Source organism: Natrix helvetica (genome assembly GCF_964273705.1).
Source record: "Natrix helvetica genome assembly, chromosome: 6".
In the NCBI taxonomy this organism is placed as follows: Eukaryota; Metazoa; Chordata; class Lepidosauria; order Squamata; family Natricidae; genus Natrix; species Natrix helvetica.
In genome coordinates, this window is record NC_138553.1 from 76,175,212 (window position 1) to 76,196,377 (window position 21,166).

A 21,166-nucleotide genomic window follows, 5' to 3' on the forward strand; every position below is an offset into this window, starting at 1 on the left:
AACTACAACAAAATGTTTGTAACTTCACATATGCTGTGACTGTATCTTAATGTGAGATGCCTAAGCCACAATGCTGCATGAGCTCAATAAAATGCACAACAGCTGTAAACAGATTTCAAACGCTCCAAGTTTATGTTTGGAAACAAAAGGTTACAAAAGAATTGCCTCCTCCTCTAACAATGCAACGCCTCTGGAGCGGATTGCCGGAAGTTTCAACATAAAGACAATATCATTTGCATAAGAGATATTAAATTGGTGGGACATCCAGTCGCAAGATGCAATGCATACCTTCCATCACTTTAACAGTGGACTACCCAGATCCAGTCCAACAACAATATCAATTATCAGCAACCAATAAAAGTTCCTGATTTAAGTGGATTAGTATGCATTTTAACGGAAAGTGAAAGATAAGTCTATTTAACATGCATCTAAAATTCATCTGAATGGAACCACACCTGTTTTGAGATATGATAACATCCCACTCGCACGTGTGTGGGTGGGTAATCTTTCTAGCAATGCCTATCATTCTGATGGGAGAAAAAAGCAGATGTTGCAAGGCTGAGGCCAAATTTCATATGGGAAAAGACAAACATGACTTCCAGGAAATACGGTTTCAGAACATTACAAATCACGATGTTATCAACGGAGCTTAACATTACAATCTAAAAAACCTGAAACGGGTAAAGTCTGTATGTTGCAAAAAAGCAGAAACGCTGCAGTGTCCTAGCCAGGCCATTACGAGAATACGTGGGAAGAAAGGCCTGCTTTCTCCGGGTATCTCACCTGCTAATCCGAGGAAGACATTCTGGCTACTATCAACACCTGTTCTTCCACACAGTGAGTCCAAAAGACCCTCCTCCAAATTCCAGGGATTATTTTATTCTATAGCAAGGGTGTCAAACTGGATTACTTTAAGGGCTGGATCAGCATCCTTCACGGGCTGGCCGGGGTGGGGGTGGGGGCACACACGGGACAGACGTCTCCTGCAGCACCCTGCCGGCCAAAATGGGGCACATGGGGGGGGTGAGCCCTCTACACCCCGTTTCTGTCCTGGGCAGCCTCCTACAGCACCCAACCACCCAAAATGGGTGACAGAGGGGCTGTGTGAGGCCCCCCACACCCCATTTACGGCCTGTAGTCTCCTGCACACCCTGCCAGCCATAATGAGGCACAGAGGGACAGTGTGAGGCCCCTCACACCCTGTTTCTGGCCTAGACGGCTTCCTGCAGCACCCTGTCAGCCAAACGGGGAACGGAGGGGCTGTGTGAAGCCACACACACCCTGTTTTCGGCCTGGGTGACCTCCTGCAGCACCCTGTCAGCCAAAACAGGGCACCGAGGAGCCGTGTGAGGCCCCCTGCACCCCGTTTTCAGCCTGGACAGTCTCCTGCAGCACCCTGCCGGCCAAAATGGGGCAAGGGAGAGCCCCATGTGAGGCCTCCATGCCCCATTTTGGCTGCTAGAGGCACCGCGGGCCAGTCCTTTCCTATATCCAGCCCAGCCCCATGGGCCACATTTAAGCACTCTGCAGGCCTGATCCAGCCCTCAGGCCTGGAGCTTGACATCCCTGTTCTATAGTATCTTCCATTCTGTGTAGAATTGGGGGCATTTGAAGAATCACTGGGGTCACACCTAACTAAGAGGTTTGTATTGGTTTGCAAGTCTGACTTATCCCATTGAAAAGGAGATTCCAACTTCCTTGACGGGGATTGGTGAAAGTGGGAGGGTTTTATTTTTTAACAGAAAATCAATGGTTCCAGGTTTCCCACCAATAGAGCTATAATGTTCTCTAAATCTCATCCAACCAAACCGCAAGAAGTAATTTTCTAACCACAGAATAAGTCTTCCAGAAACCCCAATTACGACTCACAAATGTGGTCTGTCATACAGGAAGAAGAAGAAAAAAGAGCAAGAGGCTTAGTAAAAATGCTTTCTCCGGGTATCTCACCTGCTAAGTTTAACGTACAGTAAATCACTATCTGTAAGGAAAGTAGAGGTGGGAATACAGGTAGGCCCTGACTTACAACAGTTCAGTTAGTGGCCGTTCAAAGTTACAACGGCCGTTCAAAGTTACAACGGCACTGAAATTTTTCACACTTACAACCTTTGTAGCAGTGGTGGGTTACGACCGGTACGCCCCAGTATGGGCGTACTGGTGCCTGCCGGGAGCACTGGGTACCGTTCTGGTACGGTGCTCCGGAGGGCCCACCCGCTTGCCCGCACTCACTGATATTTGAGCTCTTTGGGACTTCCACGCACGAAGCATACGGCGCCTGCAAGATACTCCGCCGAGCAGCTGGAGTGTCGCGGAGGCGTCGCAGGAAGTAAGGACGCATGCACGCGCTGCACACATTCATGTGGAGGACGCCGGGCCCCATTGCACCGTACCAGTTGCAACGGGATCCGGAACCCACCACTGCTTTGTAGAATCCCCGTGATCCTGTGCACAAAATTCAGATGTTTGGCAAATGACCCATACTTATGACTGTTGCTGTTTCCCAAGGTCATGTCATCACCTTTTGACGAGCAAAATCCAGGGGGAAGCCAGATTCACTTAACAACCATGTTACCACCTTATCAATTGTAGTGACTCACTTAACCACTGTGGCAAGAAAGTTTGTAAGATGAGGCAAAATTCACTTAACAAATATCTTATTTAACAACATAAATTTGGGGCTGAATTGTGGTCTAAAGTTGAGAACTCCCTGTACAGGAAAATCAAAACCTGAAATAATTAATAATGAAAAGAAGGTAGAAAAGGATTTTTGTAACCCAGTTGTTTTTTTTATTATTATTGCTTGCCCAAGTTGCAAAAGGAAGGCTGTAACCTCTTGATCAGAAAGCCCAATTAACTATTGTGGTCAGTTTGACCACACATGGGTTACTGTTTTAACATCAGTATCAGAATACATAAACACACGTGGTTATTGTACAGGAGTCTGGCGAATTTCCCTACTTTCTCTGTAATAGGCAGTGCACCAACTTGAGCCAAGGTAACACAAGAGGAATACACAAGTTGTTACAAAGATACAAAGGCTAAGACGCTGAGCTTGTTGATCAGAAGTTCGGCAGTTCGAATCCCTAGCGCCCTGTAATGGAGTGAGCTCCCGTTACTTGTCCCAGCTTCTGCCAACCTAGAAGTTCAAAAGCACGGAAAAAATGCAAGTAGAAAAATAGGAACCACCTTTGGTGGGAAGGTAACAGCGTCCCGTGTGCCTTCGGTGTTTAGTCATGCCAGTCACATGACCACGGAGACATCTTCGGACAGTGCTGGCTCTTCGGCTTTGAAACGGAGATGAGCAGCGCCCCCTAGAGCCAGAAACGACTAGCATGCATATACGGGGGAACCTCTCCCTTTATCTTTTTACAAAGATAACTAGATATCATCCGTGAAAAGCTGAAATTACACCATAATAGAGGAGAACACATTGCTGGGTTGTATGTATGATTAGATCTAGTGCTGTGCATTTGGGTTCTTAGATTAGAACATTAAAACCGTGGCTCAATCTGGAAAGTGTTGCATTGCAGACCTAAGTATCAAAGGAATGTTAGTTAGAACCCAACTTTTGTAACAAGCAGTTTGCAACACAGTTTGATTTTCAAAAGGAAGGTACAAAGAAGGGTATTAATTAGGGATTAACTGAAAGAAGAAGAAGAAGAAACGTTTATCCTACCAGACAGATCACTGCTCTCAATTCTCCGCAGGTCAGAGTCTGCCCAGAATAACTTCCCCAAGTGGCTATCAACGGCCAAGGCGACGGGTTTACTTAGACCGCTGGAAAAGAGGACCTCCCGTTCAGTTCCGTCTAATGCTGCCCTTTCGATTTTAGGGGAAGATCTTTCTTGGAGATTGGTGAAATACATGTACCTGCAAAATGAAAGACAATCAAGTTATTTCACGCGTGGCCACGGTGGCGCAGTGCGTAGAATGCAGTACTGCAGGCTACTTCTGCTAACTGCCGGCTGCCTGCAATTTGGTAGTTTGAATCTCACCAGGCTCAAGGTTGAATCAGCCTTCCACCCTTCCGAGGTCGGTAAAATGAGGACCCAGATTGTTGGGGGTATATAAGTCTAAGTGCTATTGCTATACTATTCCCCCACTAAACCAACAGATTGGATATCGCTGGACTGCTTGTGGATGCAGGAAAGAGAACACTAACTAAAAACACACATAAGAGATGGTGGCAAACAGCTGGTTTTGAAATAATTAAATGTGGTGCACATTGGGTGGGAGGCTATAAGAAAATCTGAAGCTCATGGTTGAATGGAGATTCTGGAAAAAGACAATTGCACACCATTGCCAAAGGAGCTACTTGGAGTTACATGGAATTCAATGTTTTATTTAATTTAAAACTAATTTAAAAAAATCTCAAGAAAGTTTCCTTCCTACTTGGAGTTACATGGAATTCAATGTTTTATTTAATTTAAAACTAATTAAAAAAAAACTCAAGAAGGTTTCCTTTCTATTTTCCAAAGCTACGTTTTTTGATGGTATCAGTGACTTAGGGTTCAAAGTTTGAAATGCAGATAATCTTTGATGTCATTTAAAAAATAATAATTGTATTGTTGTGTTTGAAAAAATAAACAAAGAAGCTGCATGTTAAAAAGCAGTTAATATCTTAATCTGTTAATTATGACTGCATACATAATTTTAAGCTCTCATTAACGAAGTACAGTTCATTAACTAGATCTTAAAACTCCACCAACTGTTCTGGATTTTCTTCCTCTTCCCTTTCTAGCAGGAAGAATATTTTAATTTCTAAAATACTCTGTGGTTTGCAAAAACGTGAGACTAGGTTTTATTTCATCCTTCTGCTTTTATAAAGATTAGGAAGCTGCTTAATTTATAGAGGATTCTCCTACTCATTTATTTTATCTGTATTACACACACTATTTACAAAATTGTGCTACATAATCCTTAATCCATAATTATAAATGAAGACATCTTTAAAATTCTTAGAAGTTATAAAAACAATTTCACATTTCTGTACTGATTTATTATTACAATTTATATGCACTCTTTATTACAAATACTGCACCACTGATTTTAACTTGTTTATTCCATGTTTCCTTGGACTTTTTATTTTGTGCAATAGAGTTTAAATCAAGTATTTTTCGACACTTAGCAATTTTAAGATGGGTGGACGTCAACTCCCAGAATCCCTCAGCCAGCATATTGAAAGAATGGAACCGTTAAACAACTTAGAAAGGTAATAAAAAATAACTCCCACTATGTTAAGTTTGACAAATTTGAAAAGGGATATAAACAATGTAATATTTTGTTCATCGTTTTCCCTTCTTCCTCTCATGGCTTCCTAAATGCTGGTGCTATTTGAAGTTTCTAGAAATCAAAAGCGGAAATAACAACAACAACAAAAAAACAGTATCAATTCCTTGAGTTGTTCCTTGTTTTTCCTCATGTTTTACACACCCAAAGTAAAATGTGCATAACTATGAAAGGCATACAGCAATATTTTATTTGTTTAGATCAGGGGTGTCCAAACTCGGGAACTTTAAGACTTGTGGACGTCAACTCCCAGAATTCCAGGCTGGCTGGGGAATTCTGGGAGTTGAAGTCCACAACTCTTAAAGTTCCCAAGTTTGGACACCTCTGGTTTAGATAATGCACATTTTAGAATGTGAGTGTTAGCGCCTCAGGATTTATATCATGATATTGATTTTCTTTAAAGCATTCGAACATGAAATGGATGGCGTGGCACAACAGAAGTCAAGAGGCAAAAAGGATCTGGAGCTGAAATGCCTAAACGTTTTCCATCCTGCAACCCACTTACCCCTTCTCTGGATTCACAACGATCGCTCTAGGCCGATCCTGTTCGTTTTTCAACACCACGCCCATCAGCCGTCCATCCAGGCGTGTGACATTGATGACGTTCGTGGCTTCACAAGTCCAGTAAATGTAACGGCTGTAAATATCGATACTCAGATCATACGGCTGGATATCTAGATTTTGGTTGGGGACGGGACTCGTCACAATGATAGAACTCTGGAATGAAGGTGCAAGATACAGGATGCTTCAGGGACTCCATCAGAAACCAACTGGAACTTTGCACAGAGCTAACTTTAGTGTAGGACAAACTATATAACTCTGCCAGTCTCTCAACCTGGTACCAGCCAAAATATTTTAGACAGTCCCACCCGCTAGCCTACACAATGATCAGTGAAAAATACTTTTTCTACTAATACAAAAAAATGGAAACATGAATAGCTTATTCCTGGTAAATATTGTGAAATTTTGATATAGATTTCTTAACATTTAACAGAAATAAATTATTATTATATGTGATTATGTGTGATTTGATGCAGTTATTAAATGAATAAGGGATATAGTTTGGTGATATATCAATGTGCTACTTTTTCAAAGTTTTTTTCCCCTCATTTAAGGGGGTTTATATTCATTTTGTTTGTTTTAGTGTTATAACTTAACAATTTGTTGGATGTATCTATAAATAAACGTATCTATATTATTTTGTTTTGTGCATGCACTTTACTTTGTATTTCATTTTAAACATAGCAATAAATTAATTTTAAAAAATGTCCAGTGCTGTTCCCAAAACAGAGTTTGTAAATTAACTTCAAAAGATATTTCCAGCCATGATCAGTATTTCTGCATGTCGCTGTAATTTGTGAAAAATGGTCTGAAATCCCCTACATTTATGATAGGTGCAAACGTAGTAGAATAATTGTGAGAACTGGTTATGGCTAGTCTAGTGAAAAGAAGGACTAGGAGTCAGTGATGGTTTCCTCTTATCTTCGCTACTGGTTCGGAACAGGGAGTGCGCGCATGCGTGCACTCACTTCACTCGAATGCGGCGCTTCTGCTCATGTGCAGAGCGTCCGTGATAACATCTGGGTGGGTGGGCAGAGACTCCCGCTGCTGCCGCTACCGGTTCACCCGAACCGGGGTGAATCGGCAGAATACCACCTCTGCTAGGAGTGACATGATAGCAGTGTTCCAATATTTGAGGGGCTGCCGCAAAGAAGAGGGAGTCAACCTACTCTCCAAAGCGCCAGAAGGCAAGGCAAGAAACAATGGATGGAAACTAATGATGGACAGAACCAACCTAGAACTATGGAAACACTTCCTGATAGTTAGAACAATCAACCAATGGAATGTCTTGCCTATAGAACTTCTGACTGCTCCAACACTGGAGGCTTTTAAGAAGAGACTGGTCAGTCGTTTGTCTGAAATGGTATAAAGTCTCCTGCTTGAACAGGGAGTTGGGACTAGAAGACCCCCAAGGTCCCTTCCAACTCTAGTTATTCTGTTAATTGTCTGGAAAAAGCATGTCTTATTCTTAACTCAGTTTATCTCTGGCCCTTTGAGTATCAAAATTTTTTTTGAACGTGTCCATTCAAGAGCTCATAGCTTAAAAATTCAGAAACTGGTCTGATCCTGTGTCTACTTTTCAAGAAGCTAAAGAACTATAGACATGTTGGACACATTTAAACCACCTTTTGAACCTGTATTTGGTGAGGTATGATGGGCTTTAATCATATATCTTCAAAACATTCATGCCGTAAAATTAAGCTCTACCTAAACTCAATACTGAATTTGCCTCCTCTATCCAAAATTAAGATGTTCCTATTTTCAGCTGATTTCCATCTATTGGTTTAATAACCAGCAAATTCTACTGCACAAGCAACAGCATTTATAAAGGGTTTCAAACATTAAATCCGGTAAGACAAGAATTGTTTTGCCCCTTGTCCCTCTTCGAAAACTGAACAGCCCTCGTTTCGATACCTGACTGCCATCCTCTTGGGACCTTCTGATAATGTTCTGGCGAGAATCGATCCAGTAAAGCTGCTTCTCCAGGGGATCATAGTCGATTGCCCGAACATTTCTGAGGCTGTGTATCGGAAGGATGATCTCTGGACTCTTCAACCCATCGATCACCATACGATTGATTGCATTCTTCTGACTGAAGAGCAAGAAACTTGTAGGGGCTTAAGGAGAAATGCAAACGCAGAAGGGAAAGTGTGAGTTAGGCTAATGATGTTAAGATCACAACTCTAAAAATATCCCCATGTGCCCCACAGAATAAAAAGAGAGCAGCAATTAAAGGAGAGGCCTTCCTTTGTGGGAAAAAAAAATGAGCCTAAAGAGAGAGATTGGAGAAAGGAAGATGCTATTCAAAGGGAAATTATTTAGGGGGTGGGTAGAGAAATTGTAACTCCATCTTTAAAAATAGACAATACCTTTTAGACACACAGGTTAAAATGTCCAAATCTGGTTTGCAAATCTAGTTAATAACTGTTCCCAGGCAATATTGTTAAAAATAGCAATTAATGGGTAAACAATGCACATCCAAGAAGTGGGGAAAATACCCAACCCATTCTCATTCTCATTCTCATTCTCATTCTCATTCTCATTCTCATTCTCATTCTCTCTCTCTCTCTCTCTCCCTCCCTCCCTCCCTCCCTCCCTCCCTCCCTCCCTCTCTCTCTCTCTCTCTCTCTTCCCCTCTCCCCCTCCCTCACCCTCTCCTTTTTGTGTGTTCCAGCATAACTCTGGAACACCTCAAGCAATTTCAACCAAACTTACTTACTCTCTGGAAACAAATATTATGGGGGGAGGGTGGTAAGACACCCCTAAAACCCCTTGTGTGTGTGTTCTGTTAAGATACAGCCTGTTGTGCCTTAAAATGGCTTCTACTGTACTGCTGTAAAATGGCTTCTATTGAACAGCGCAGGGGAGTTGCCGTGGTAACAGCTTCACAGTACTCCACAAGAGGGCTCCCTCTGGTAAGGGGGGAAATCCAATACGTTTGGTCCGGACATTTTCCCCCTATGAATAAATACCCGGCCAGCGTCGGGTTATCAGCTGGTTAGGAATAAAAAATAGCCTTGGTTTAATTCAACAATCTTCTCCGAGTACAAGCATAAGAAACACTGGCCCTAATTTATGGCAAGTGAACCTTTAGGAATGCAAATTAACACCACTGTCCATGTTTCTGGCTTACCACTACATGTTCTGTTGTCAGGGTTCAAGGAATAATGAGCAGGACATCCACAGACAAAGCCACCTACGGGCACTGCCAGGCAGAGGTGGGAGCAGTGCCCATTGCTGGAAGCGCACTCATTCCAGCCAGCTTGCCGGGATGAATGGAAGACTAGGATGTCCATCACGTAATCCAGGTGGTTTTGGATGATGGTGCGATTCTGTCCGCTGGTCTTGTTGGCACGTTCGATGCTACGTCGACTCCAGTCTGTCCAGTAGATGTAATCCTGGTACTGAGTCAGGCCAAACGGATGCGGTAAATCATCGGCGATAACATCGCGGTCAAGGCCTGGATTTGGGGAAGGGAATGAAATGAAATGAAAGAAAGGCGGAAGATCACTAGATGTACCTATCACCTCTGCAGGCCATCGCTAACACTCTAAGAAATGATCTACAGGTACTCCTTGACTTACAGAAGTTCATTTAGTGACCGTTCAAAGTTACAACAGCAATGAAAAAAGTGGCCTATGACCATTTTTCACAGTTATGGCCTTTGTAGTATTCCCCATGATCATGCGATCAAAATCCAAAGGCTTGGCAACTAGTTCACACTTATGACCATTGCTGTGTCCCAAGGTCATGTGATCCCCTTTTGTGACCGTCTGACAAGCAAAGAATCTGGAGATTCACTTAACAACTGGGTTACTAACTTATCAAACGTGGTGATTCACTTAACAATGGTGGTAAGAAAGTTTGTAAAATGGGGCAAAACTCACAACAAATGTCTCACAACAGAAATTTGGGGCTCAATTGTGATCATTTATTTTTATTTCTTAGATTTTTAAACCGCCCCCTCTCCCAAAAAGGGACAATTATCATAACATAATTGTGACTACCTGCCCTTGATTTACAACTGGTTGTTTAGCAACTGTTTGAAGTTACAATGAACCCCCTGTCCGGATTATTATTTACGACCTGGTTCTGAAATTCCAATGGTTGTCCCGTTTCCGCTGGGGTCACGTGATCAAACGTTGGGCACTTGCAATTGGCCCCAATTTATGAGTTTGCAGGGATCCATGATCACATGACTCAACTTATGACTTTTTGCTGAAAACGCCCTATAATTAACAATAGGTTTGCTCTGATGCAATTTTAAAATTGGGTTAGTCATGTGGGGTGACCTGCTTTAAGAGCATCACAATTTACAACTGAAGTGGGCAGGCTCCATTACATTCATAAGTCAAGGACTAATGGTGCATTGCCATGAATGCTCTGCTACACACATTGCTTACCCCCCATGTACAAAGCAGTATCTGTATCACTTGGAATATTATGCAACTTGTCTGTAAAATACAAAATGGCCAAACTATTATACTTATCAAAGGGAACAAACAATGTGTATAATATTAAGAACCATGGTGGCACAGTGGTTAGAATGTAGTACTGCAGGCTAAATCACTGATCACTTCAAAAGTTCGATCCTGACTGGCTCATTAGCAATAGCACTTAGACTTATATACTGCTTCACAGTGCTTTTCAGCCCTCTCTACGTGTTTTACAGAGTCAGCATATTTCCCCCAACAATTTGGGTCTTCATTTTAGCCACCTCGGAGGGATGGAAGGCTGATTAAACCTTGAGCCTGGTGGGATTTGATCTGCCAAACTGCAGTCAGCCAGGAGTCAGCAGAAGTAGCCTGCAGTACTGCACTCACTGTTAGAGAGGACTGCAAAGCACTGTGAAGTGGTATGTAAATCTAAGTGCTACTGCTATGTGCATAATATTCAATTGCTGGAATATAGCTATAGGAAAAATGTTTATTTTTTTGAATCATAAATATAAAGGCCTGCTTCTCTTCTTCATAAAAGAAGTCTAAAATTTAGGCTGTTTGGCTCAGGTAGCGGCATCTTGTCAGTCTCGGTGGTGTCTGAAAAATACTGCTTCCCTTTCATCAGGAGGTAATTAGGAACTCATTCAAGAGCGAAGGACACGTCTTGGCAATAGTCCTGAAATGGTTTGGCATTGCCTTCCTCTGAGATACTTTTCTAACTTCCAAGCCCTAAAGAGTTCCTCACGGGCTCTCATCCAAGTGCTACCCAGGCCTAATCTTGCTTATCTTTGGGGCATCATCTGTAAAATGCCTTATTTAGCTAGTGCCAAAAAGAGAGTAAGCTGACAACCTTTGTACCTTCAGGGAGAAGGAATTCCTTAAATGGGGGCCCCTTAAGGCCTTGCTCATTCTGAAGAATTCAGACATTGGAGTCTGGAGAGTGTCTTCTTGGGAATATTGTGGCCCCAAACTGTTTTAAAATCTAATTTAACGTAATTTTTGTCCTGACTCTGTCACTGTTCAGAGTCTGAAAAAGATTAGTTTATGCTACATTTCCATTATCTTTCAGGAATTGTAATTGAAAAATGTGATATTTTTTCTGATGATAGAGTCCCATTTCCCATTTCTAGAAACAGTTTGCAAGGGTCCCATTTGAATCTGTTTTTGGTACACAGATGATTTACTCTCTGGAAACAAATACTGGGGGGGGGGGGTAAGAAATCCCTAACACCCCTCAGGGTGTGTCTTCTGTTAAGATACAGCCTGTTGTGCCTTCAAATGGCTTCCACTGTACTGCCTTAAAATGGCTTCTACCATAATGCGCAGTGGAACGGCTTGGTAACGGCTTCACAGTACTCCCCAAGGGGGCTCCCTCTGGTAAGGGGTAAAATCCAACATTAGAAATTACGTTTGGTCTGGACATTTCCCCCCTATGAATAAATACCTGGTCAATGCTGGGTTATCGGCTAGTATTAAATAAACTGTGAACTACAAGAAGTCATTAAATTGTATGAAGAACAATGGAAGGCTCTGAGAAGGCTTTGGAGAAGACCGAGAGGGAGATATAGGAGGCAGCTCCTTCCCAAGTGTTGGATGGCATTTGACTTTGTAGAGTGGGAAAGTCCACTCCAAAAAACCCTGTGCTGCATCTTAATTGCAACAGGAAAAATAGCCTCCCAGAATCCCTTGTGCCCCACCCCTCACACAACTGCAACCAAACAGAATTTCCAATACAGGGACTATCCTCCTGGCAATAGAGACACCTGAAGGAGAAAATTCCCCATCATTTCAACTGACTTAGGGAGATCACATTTTCTACCTGAGCTACATTTGTTAAACAGCACACCTACAAACCTACACCATCATCTTTTAATGACCCCATAATCCCTTGAGGGGTGGAGTCTGGGCAACTGAGCTGAGTGTTTACTGGCAAGATGCCCTTCCTGTCACCGATGCGGAGTTATATTCAGCAGATATAATCTCAAAGTCCCCAGAGAGAGAACATCTGTCTCTACCTAGGATCGAACTCACAGCCGTTTGTGAGGCGAGAGCTCCACCTCTAGGCCACTGCACCACTCACCCTCAAACCTACATGATTCTGGCCTAATAGACTGTTAGTTGCTATCTACAGCCAAGCAAAACGTACCCAGCATATTTGAAGATTCGATCAAATTGGTATCCAAGTCAGTCCAATACAGTCTTCTTTTGACATAATCAATTGTCAGGCCATTTGCTCGCCCCACGTTTGGCACTAAAGTACCGCGTTCACTACCATCCATGGCTGCTCGGTCAATCTTGGGTTTCCCACCCCATTCAGTCCAGTACATAAACCTGAAGACATATCAAATATTCCATGTTTAGGGCATTAAGATACATAAGCAAAATAGGAACAGAAAAAAATCCAAATGATAAAATTTAAACTTATTATTCTGAGCAAGATTTCTAAACAGGTTTTAAAGTTTTTTAAAATAATAATAATAATAAAATTTCATAAAAAATAAAGGTCTCTTTTACTTCTTTTAAAGATAAAAATATCTTAAAATATATTTATTTAGAAAATAACATTGTGATGTTATGATGATAACATGGCAGGTGTCAACAATGTCCACAGATGTGACATGAAGAACTCCAGCGTTGCATCTTTTTACTATGGGAGGGACTTAATTTTTGTTTACAGAATGGAACTTTTGTACAAGATTATCACTGTATCTGCTCATTTGTGTAAAACTTTGAATTTTAAACTAATTTGGCACAATTGCACTGGCTGGCCAATTCAGGGGAGCTCTTTATACAAAAGTAAATAATAAAATAGCTAGGAAAAATGGCAGGCGTAAATGGAATTACCCAATTATAAAATCCAGTGCATTATTGTATCCACAGTATTTTATCCTTATTTTGATTTATAGATGTATTTCTGCTCAATTTCATAAACCATCTTAAACTGGTGGGTATCTTACAATAACTTATGGAATTTTTAGGGCTGATTTCTCAGACTTCACGAAATAGATTATAAATTCAATTTAATTGCTTAATATCAAGAAGTAAACAAGCGGCTCACCCTTCGGCGGGATCGAGAGCCAGCGCCCGAGGGCTGTCAAGATCCTTCCAGACTAGAACTTGGCGATGTTGTCCATCCAATTTTGACACTTCGATACGATTTGTTCCCGTATCTGCCCAGTAGAGATTCTTCCCTAACCAATCCACAGCCATGCCTTCTGGGTAATCCAATCCAAACTCAACCACGTGTTCCAAAGCACTTCCGTTCATGAATGCTCTACTAATGGTCTGCAAGAAAGAGAAAAGGCGAGGCATGAAAATTGAGGTGCCTGTGCTACCTATCAGTATATTTGAGAAGGGATCCAAACAAACAAAGCTCCTTGTCAAATAGAGCTCGATCTCCAATAGGATAACTCAGATTTGGGATCCCCCTTTCCTGATTCACAGGGGTCAGGGGTTGGTCTTTGGGGGATGGGTGGGGCTGGCTGTCATGGCCATGGCCATGTGGTCGTAGGCAACTGGGTGGGCGTGGCTAGCTCACCATCACTCGTGTCGGGGTATGTGTGTATGCGCCTGTGGTGGCCTGGGTGGGGGGATCCACTGTCTCCAGAATGGGGGGCTTACTGGCTTCAGGGTGGCTCTGCAGATCTAAGGCTGACCATGTTCCAGCCCAGATGGCTGCCATTCGGCCTGGGCCAGGGCCAAGACACTGGGGGCCAGTACTTTGCTGTTTCCAGGGCAGCCCCACAGGCCAGATCTAACCACATTGTGGGCCAGATCTGGCCCGCAGCTCTCAGTTTGACACCCCTGCTCTAGAAGAAAACTGGAGGCTCACTTTAGTCCACATTTAAAAATACTTTTCAACAAAGACAATGAGCAGGTATTCCCTTATGGCTGGCAACCTGCATAGCCCTTCGTCCAGCCTTCTCTTAGCTGACTCCTTCCAGATATCCCAGGACTACAATTCCCAGAATTCCCAGACAGCATGTTTTCTACAGTGGCTATGAATTCTGTCAATTTCATCGGATCACAGTCTGGGGATCGCTATGTTAGGGAAGAGGTAGTCTGTTAGGGAGGGAGCTTTGCCTAATAGAGCTGGGTTTTCAACCTTGGCAACTTTAAGCTGCGGGAACCTCAACTCCCAGAATTCCCCAGTCATGTCAGTTAAAGTCAGCAAAGGTCAGCAAACATAAAGTTGGTAAACCATACGAGGATATGGCTATTTCTGAGATCTCCTATGTATTTGTTGTGGCCCGCTAGCAGAGCTGGCAGCAGATTCAGACAGTGAGGAGGTTGGGGAGGAACCTGGGCCAGTCCTGGATTCTGGGGAAGGCTCTGATGAGGGCTCTGTGTCGGAGGCAGAGAGGGGATCAGGGCCATCTGACAGTTATCAGTTGCTTTGGAGTAGGATATCAGTGGGGCAGAAGAACAACTGGAGCCTGTTCCCACTGTGCGTATGCACAGAGCTGCCAGGAGAAGGGAACAGTTAAGGAACAAGGGTCGACTCGGGAGTAAAGGTACAAGGGAATGTTGAATGGCCCCTCCCAGAGGGAATAAAAGAGGAGTGAAAGGGGAAGGGAGTTTGCTGGAGACAATTAGTTCGCTTAATTGGTTTGTGATTCTCCAAGACTCCTTGCCAAGTTTTGCAGATATTGGCCTGGCAGCTCTCCAAGCCAGATAAGGTCCGTGACTGTAAATCCTCCCTCAAAAGACTTTGCTGGATGTGAATGAGCAGAATTCACAGTCAATTAATAAAAGGGTTTTTTTGCCGGGACAAGGAGTTTGCTTCGTGCTCTTGGGAAGCCTCAGTCAGAACAGTACTGTAGCAGGGAACCAGACACTCATTTTTGTCTCTTCTTTGGAATGATACCACTAATAAGCATTAGCAAAGTAAAGGAGGAGCTACAGATAGCCGCCGACTTACAACGGTTCATTTAATGACCGTTCAAAGTTATAACAGCACTGAAAAAAGTGACATAGGATGTTTTTTTTCAGTTATGACCTTTCCAGCATACCCATGATCCTGTGATCAAAATTCAGGCACTTGGCAACTGGTTCATACTTACAACCATTGCTGTGTCCCAAGGTCCCATTATCTCCTTTTATGACCATCTCACCAGCAATGTCAAGGGGGGAAGCCAGATTCACATAACAACCGGCTTACTCATTTACCAACTGCAGTGATTCATTTAGCAACTGTGGCAAGAAAGGTCGTAAAATGGGGCAAAGCCCACTGAACAGATGTTTCACTTAACAACAGAAAATTGGGACTCAGTCGTAAGTCGAGGACTACCTGTACTTTGTTTAGAAGAGGAGAGAGAAGAGAAGATTTAACAACATCTCCAACATCTGGACTCTACCTATCTGCTACAAGAACAAAGACTTGGTCTGGTGAGTCCAGCTTGATAAAATATTCTTCAATCAAGTTTAGTAACACACTAGAGATATGCTAACCAAGGTCAAGATATGACCACATTACCTTCAAGGAGATGTCTGTCCAATATATACGGTTGTCAGTCACATCAAAATCCAGGGCAGAGGCTTCCTTGACTCCTGTTAGTGGAATAGCAACATTATTGTTGTTCGTCTCGAGAGAGATTCGCCTGATATCTGCTCTGCGGGAAAACAGCAGGAAGGCTTCTGGGACAATGCAGGTCTTCATGTCACTCAGGAGCTCTAGGCCGATGGGGCAGGCGCAGCGCAATCCTTGGGGCCTATACAAGCAGAGGTGGCTGCAGCCCCCATTGGATTCTCCACAAGGATTTGTACCTAAGAAAGCAGAAACAAAATCTTGAACGTTGCTAAATCTTTATCATTGCTCCCTAGCTGTCAGGTCCAAAGAATGGAGTTACTTCTGAACTGTGTATTGCTGTTCGCCCACAGACAGAATCTTGCCCGACTAAAGCAATTATCTGCAATAACTATAGATTCGCTCCGTGGAAAGATCTATCCCTCTCCTCTTCCTGCCCACCAGACATTCCAAGCTCTGCTGCCTCTTAGCTTCCTGGGAAAGAGCCACTTGCTCCTGCAACTTCAGACCACGTCCCACCATAATAGCTAATGCAGTCTGTTAGAAAATGTGGCAATACTGACTTTCCACTTGTTCCACTACAAATACCGATGCTCCTCGACTTACAACAGTTCATTTAGCAACTGCTCAAAGTTACAATGGCACTGAAAAAAAAGCAACTTATGACCCATTTTTCAGTTATGACCTTTGCAGCATCCCCATGGTCATGGGATCAAAATTCAGATGCTTGGCAACTAGTTCATACTTATGACCATTGCAGTGTCCTGGGGTCATGTGATACTGTAAAATCTCCATTCCCTCCCCTGCAAAATCCCCATTTCCTCCCAATCAGGTGGGACTCGGGAGGCAGAGTATAGATGGGGGCAGGCCCAGTCAGAGGTAGTATTTACAAGTTCTCTCAACTACTCAAAATTTCCGCTACCGGTTCTCCAGAAGTGGTCAGAACCTGCTGAATACCTACTCCACCCCTCAATTTTAGACAGTATTGAAAGGGTCTGTATTGAGAATTTTCAAATCCTCATAAATTCCTTATCCTTGTGGTTGGGGTACTTAAAAGCAGGTAAATGGTCACAAAATAATCTCTCTGCTTTACGGGAGAGGAGTTAGATGTTTAAGACACTCACCCATGGTCTTGTGGACGTTGGTAGCCTTGAGGCCCATGAGATCAGGCAACTGGTCAATTATGATCTCCCTTTCAGCTGTCCGCTTATGAACCCGCTCAATACTTCTTCTTTGCCAGTCTGTCCAATAAATATAGTCCCCCAGCAGAGTGAAACCAAAGATGTGGGGAAGCTTGTCTTCCACAAGGACTCTTCTGCTGGTTCCGTCTGTTTTCATGACCTTCACAAGTACAAGCACACACATACACAAGACGGGTTTGAAAGCTCAAACTCGCCTTCTTGCACAATGCAATTCTTGTCAGACAATGCAGTTCAATGAATCTCAAACTGTAACTCAGAAAATAAACATGTGCATTTCTGCAAACTTTATTGGCCAAACAATCTCCTTTGATAACGTTTCCTGCTACAAATTCCATTACACCTAACTGGAAGCTATTAGACTTCACATCGGACGTGCTATTAAATCTCAGCTCTGCAATCTGTAAACCACTTAGAGAAGGCTGTATATAAGTCTATATGAAGCGGTATATGTCTAAGTACTATTGATATATATATGTCTGACTCAGGATCTCAAGTCATGGGTATTTTTCTCCAACTCTTTTAAGCCAATGGACTTTGACATGCTATTTTTCCAGCCTTGAATATGGGAGGCCTTTTTTCATTATTTATTCGCAAGTCCTTTCTGCACTGAGCAGTGGTGATTACTGTCTTGCCCACTACAGCTACATCTTCCTTGTTGCTTTAGTGATGAAGCAAAATTACTTACGGCAATAAAATAAGTTCGGGATTATTTGCCTGGGTTTCATATTTCCCATAATTGGGAATTGAGCCAAAACATGTAATTAATCCAAAGCTATTTTTCATATTGTATCTGCCCACTTAAAAATGAATTGAGATATAGTTGCAGGAGAGGTTTGAAGAACTAAAGATGTCTCTCTGAAAGTGGAGCTAACAACCATGACAAAAACCAATTAACAATTAACCGGTGAATAGACTGATTCCTTGGAAGCTCTCTGGATAAGGAAAGGAAAGGAGATTGCCCATATGTGCTTCGGATGACTGCTCCTCACAAGGAAGCTGCAGGCCAACAATTTTCTACTTTGGTAAGTGCTGGGAGGCAAAGACAGCCATCTTGCTCACAACCACAGGGGAGCCTTTTAAAGGACACGAAGTTCGCAAACCTCACTTTCTAATCACTTTTGGAAACTGCCTCTTAACCTTCCTAAAGTAATTAGAGGCCTTCAGAAGAAAAGTTTAACAACTGAAAGAATTTGAAACAAAAAAGAAAAAAACTAAATAAGATTTTGATTTAAATAAGCATATTAAGGGTACATATAAATTGGGAACAATGACCTTCCTTTAGCATAAGAGTTTGGAATTGACTGTAAAAAACAAATAGCTTCTCGTGGGAAATAGATTTATTTTGGCTATGCTGACTCTTGCAAGACATAACAAAGATAAATTACTTTACTGATTTCAGAACCTGGATACTAGAGGAGAGGAAAGTGAAGGAAAAGCAGAAGGAGAAAAAAGAAACAAGCCTGTTTTTAATACCGATTCAAACTGGGACTTATAAAATGACACAAAATATAATGACAACAGAAACCTTACCCACTGGTTAACCACTGGTGGCACAGTGGTTAAAATGCAGTATCGCAGGCTAACACTGCCCACAGCCCAGAGCAGTGATGGCGAACCTATGGAACGCATGCCTGAAGTGGCACACGGAACCATGTTGCCGGGCACATGCAGTGTGGCCTGTTCCTCTTCTGGGTTTCTGGCCTTCGTGCATGCAGCAGTGCTGGATACTAGAAGAGTTGGTCTTCCGTTTTCCAGCATGAGCATGCATGCCGGCCAGCTGATTCGCACATGTGCGCCAGTAAGCAGAAGACTATCTAGCTAGGAAGTTCATTTTCCAGCATGCACATGTCCCCTGAGTAGCTCCTCTTCCGGGTCGCAGCCCAGAGGAGCATGCGAAATGTGCTCGCATGCTCGCTCCCTTTTCGGCACTCTGTGCCAATAAAGGTTTGCCATCAGTGGCCTAGAGTTTGAGCTTGACGGGACTCAAGGTTGACTCAGCCTTCCATTCTTCTGAGGTCAGTAAAATGAGGAGCCAGACTGTTGGGGGCAATATGCTGGCACTGTAAACTGCCCAGAGAGTGTTATAAACTATGGGACTGCTATTATTGTTATTATGGCCCGGCCATAGCACGGAGACGGCTTTGGTCGCATTGGTGGATGATCTCTGGAGGGCCAGAGATGGGGGCTGTTCCTCCATCCTGGTCCTATTAGACCTCTCAGCGGCTTTCGATACCATCAACCATGGTATCCTATTGCATCGTCTGGAGGGGCTGGGGGTGAGGGGCACCGTTTTGCGGTGCCGAGCGCAATGTGTGTTGACAGGGGGGCAGAGGTCGACCCTGAGGCCGCTCACTTGTGTGGTGCCTCAGGGGTCGGTCCTCTCACCTCTCCTGTTCAACATATATATGAAGCCGCTGGGCGAGATCATCCATGGATTTGGGGTAGACTACCACCTGTACGCTGACGACACCCAGCTGTACATCTCTACCCCGAACCACCCCAACGATGCCGTCGAAGTGATGTCCCGGTGTCTAGAAGCCGTGCGGATCTGGATGGGAGGTAACAGACTCAGGCTCAACCCATCCAAGACGGAGTGGCTGTGGCTTCCGGCACCCCGGTTCAACCAGTTATGTCCATCACTTGCCATTGGGGGCGAACAGCTGGCCCCCATGGATCGGGTTCGCAATTTGGGCATCCTCCTAGATGCCCGGCTGTCAATGGACGACCATGTGACGGCCGTGGCAAGGGGTTCGCCTGGTGCGCCAATTGCGTCCCCTATTGGACCGGGATGTCCTCCACACAGTCACCCATGCACTTGTGACGTCTCGGCTGGACTACTGTAATGCTCTCTACATGGGGCTCCCCTTGAGATGCACTCGAAGGCTGCAGCTGGTCCAGAATGCGGCCACGCGGATTGTTGCGGGAGTCCCTAGGTACTCCCGCGTAACACCTCTCCTGCACGGGCTACACTGGCTACCTGTGGCTTTTCGGGTGCGTTTCAAGGTACTGGTTATCATTTTTAAAGCGCTCCATGGCACAGGACCAAGGTACTTACGGGATCGTATCCTGCCCCATACATCCCTTCGACCGATCCGCTCTCACAGAGAGGGGCTCCTCCGGGTGCCGTCCACGAGGCAGTGCCAGAGGGTGGTGCCCAGGAGTAGGGCCTTCTCTGTGATGGGCCCGACCCTCTAGAATGACCTCCCCCGAGACATCAGAACAACCACTGATCTCCGCTCCTTCCGTAAGATGCTCAAGACCCACCTGTTTAGTTTAGCGGGCCTGGCCTAATCCCGATCTAGTCCCTCAATTCTGTACTTTTCAATTTTTGGGGTTGTTTTAAGCTGATTTTTAACTTTTATTACCCTGTACAGCTTTACTGTTTAATTGGTTTTTAAGTGTATCTATTTTATACTAGGTTTTAATCTGGTGTCTGTACACCGCCCCGAGTCCCTTCGGGGAGAGGGGGCGGTCTATAAATTTAATAAAATAAATAAATAAATTAATTAAAAGATATTTTTTGAAGAATGGGACCAGAAATTATCAGCTACAGCTTCAACAGTGTTAGTAATGATGTCTGCTTCTATTTGATAGACTATGTCCAAAAGAAAGCACTGAAAGTGGAACTATAAATTACAAGCCAAGAGAATGATTTGGAAAAGGCCACTTTACTGGATATACAAAATAACTTTTAAAAATTAAAAGGGAAATATAAATAGAATCCAAGAGAATGACCTGGAAATGTTTTCTTATTGGATCTACAAAAGAGGGGGATTAAAACCTTGGGGGGAAAACTGTACAATGGGATAAAGAACTGAAAAAAAATCAAATACTATGACAATATTTGACTAAATTAAAGATTCAATCTTTAGAAGATTGTTAGAAGTAAAAGGAAGGATTACAAAGTTGTTTTATTTGATTGAGGTTAAAATAAGGCTTTTTTAAAAAAAAGTTCTGCAACCCTTTACGGATTGAAAAATAGACGTTTTAGGAATTTGCTTACAAATAAGGGATGGGATCTGTTTGTAATCATATTGGGGGTAAAGAATGATTACATTTGTTTATACAAATGGAAGTCACTTCTTTAATACTGCAATTTTTTCATCCTTTTTTTGCTTGTACTTTTTATTCTTTCTTTGTCTATTCCCTTT

The 21,166-nt window shown here is 43.2% G+C and overlaps 1 protein-coding gene and 1 long non-coding RNA gene across 3 annotated transcripts in view; one reads left to right on the forward strand and one right to left on the reverse strand.

Annotated features, from left to right (window-relative positions):
* The window catches only part of LOC309394640, a 253,769-nt gene that overhangs the window by 48,632 nt on the left and 183,971 nt on the right, over nt 1–21,166 (forward strand). The window lies entirely within an intron of this gene.
* LRP6 (LDL receptor related protein 6) overlaps nt 1–21,166 on the reverse strand; it is a 71,503-nt gene that overhangs the window by 12,944 nt on the left and 37,393 nt on the right. For both annotated transcript variants that reach the window (XM_081957946.1, XM_081957947.1), the window contains exons 8-15: nt 16,938–17,154; nt 15,763–16,052; nt 13,345–13,571; nt 12,433–12,617; nt 8,981–9,307; nt 7,762–7,964; nt 5,792–6,003; nt 3,674–3,867 (exon numbers count right to left, since the gene is read on the reverse strand). In XM_081957946.1, the coding sequence (XP_081814072.1) occupies nt 3,674–3,867; nt 5,792–6,003; nt 7,762–7,964; nt 8,981–9,307; nt 12,433–12,617; nt 13,345–13,571; nt 15,763–16,052; nt 16,938–17,154 (1,855 nt within the window). The remainder of the gene's footprint in view (nt 1–3,673; nt 3,868–5,791; nt 6,004–7,761; nt 7,965–8,980; nt 9,308–12,432; nt 12,618–13,344; nt 13,572–15,762; nt 16,053–16,937; nt 17,155–21,166) is intronic.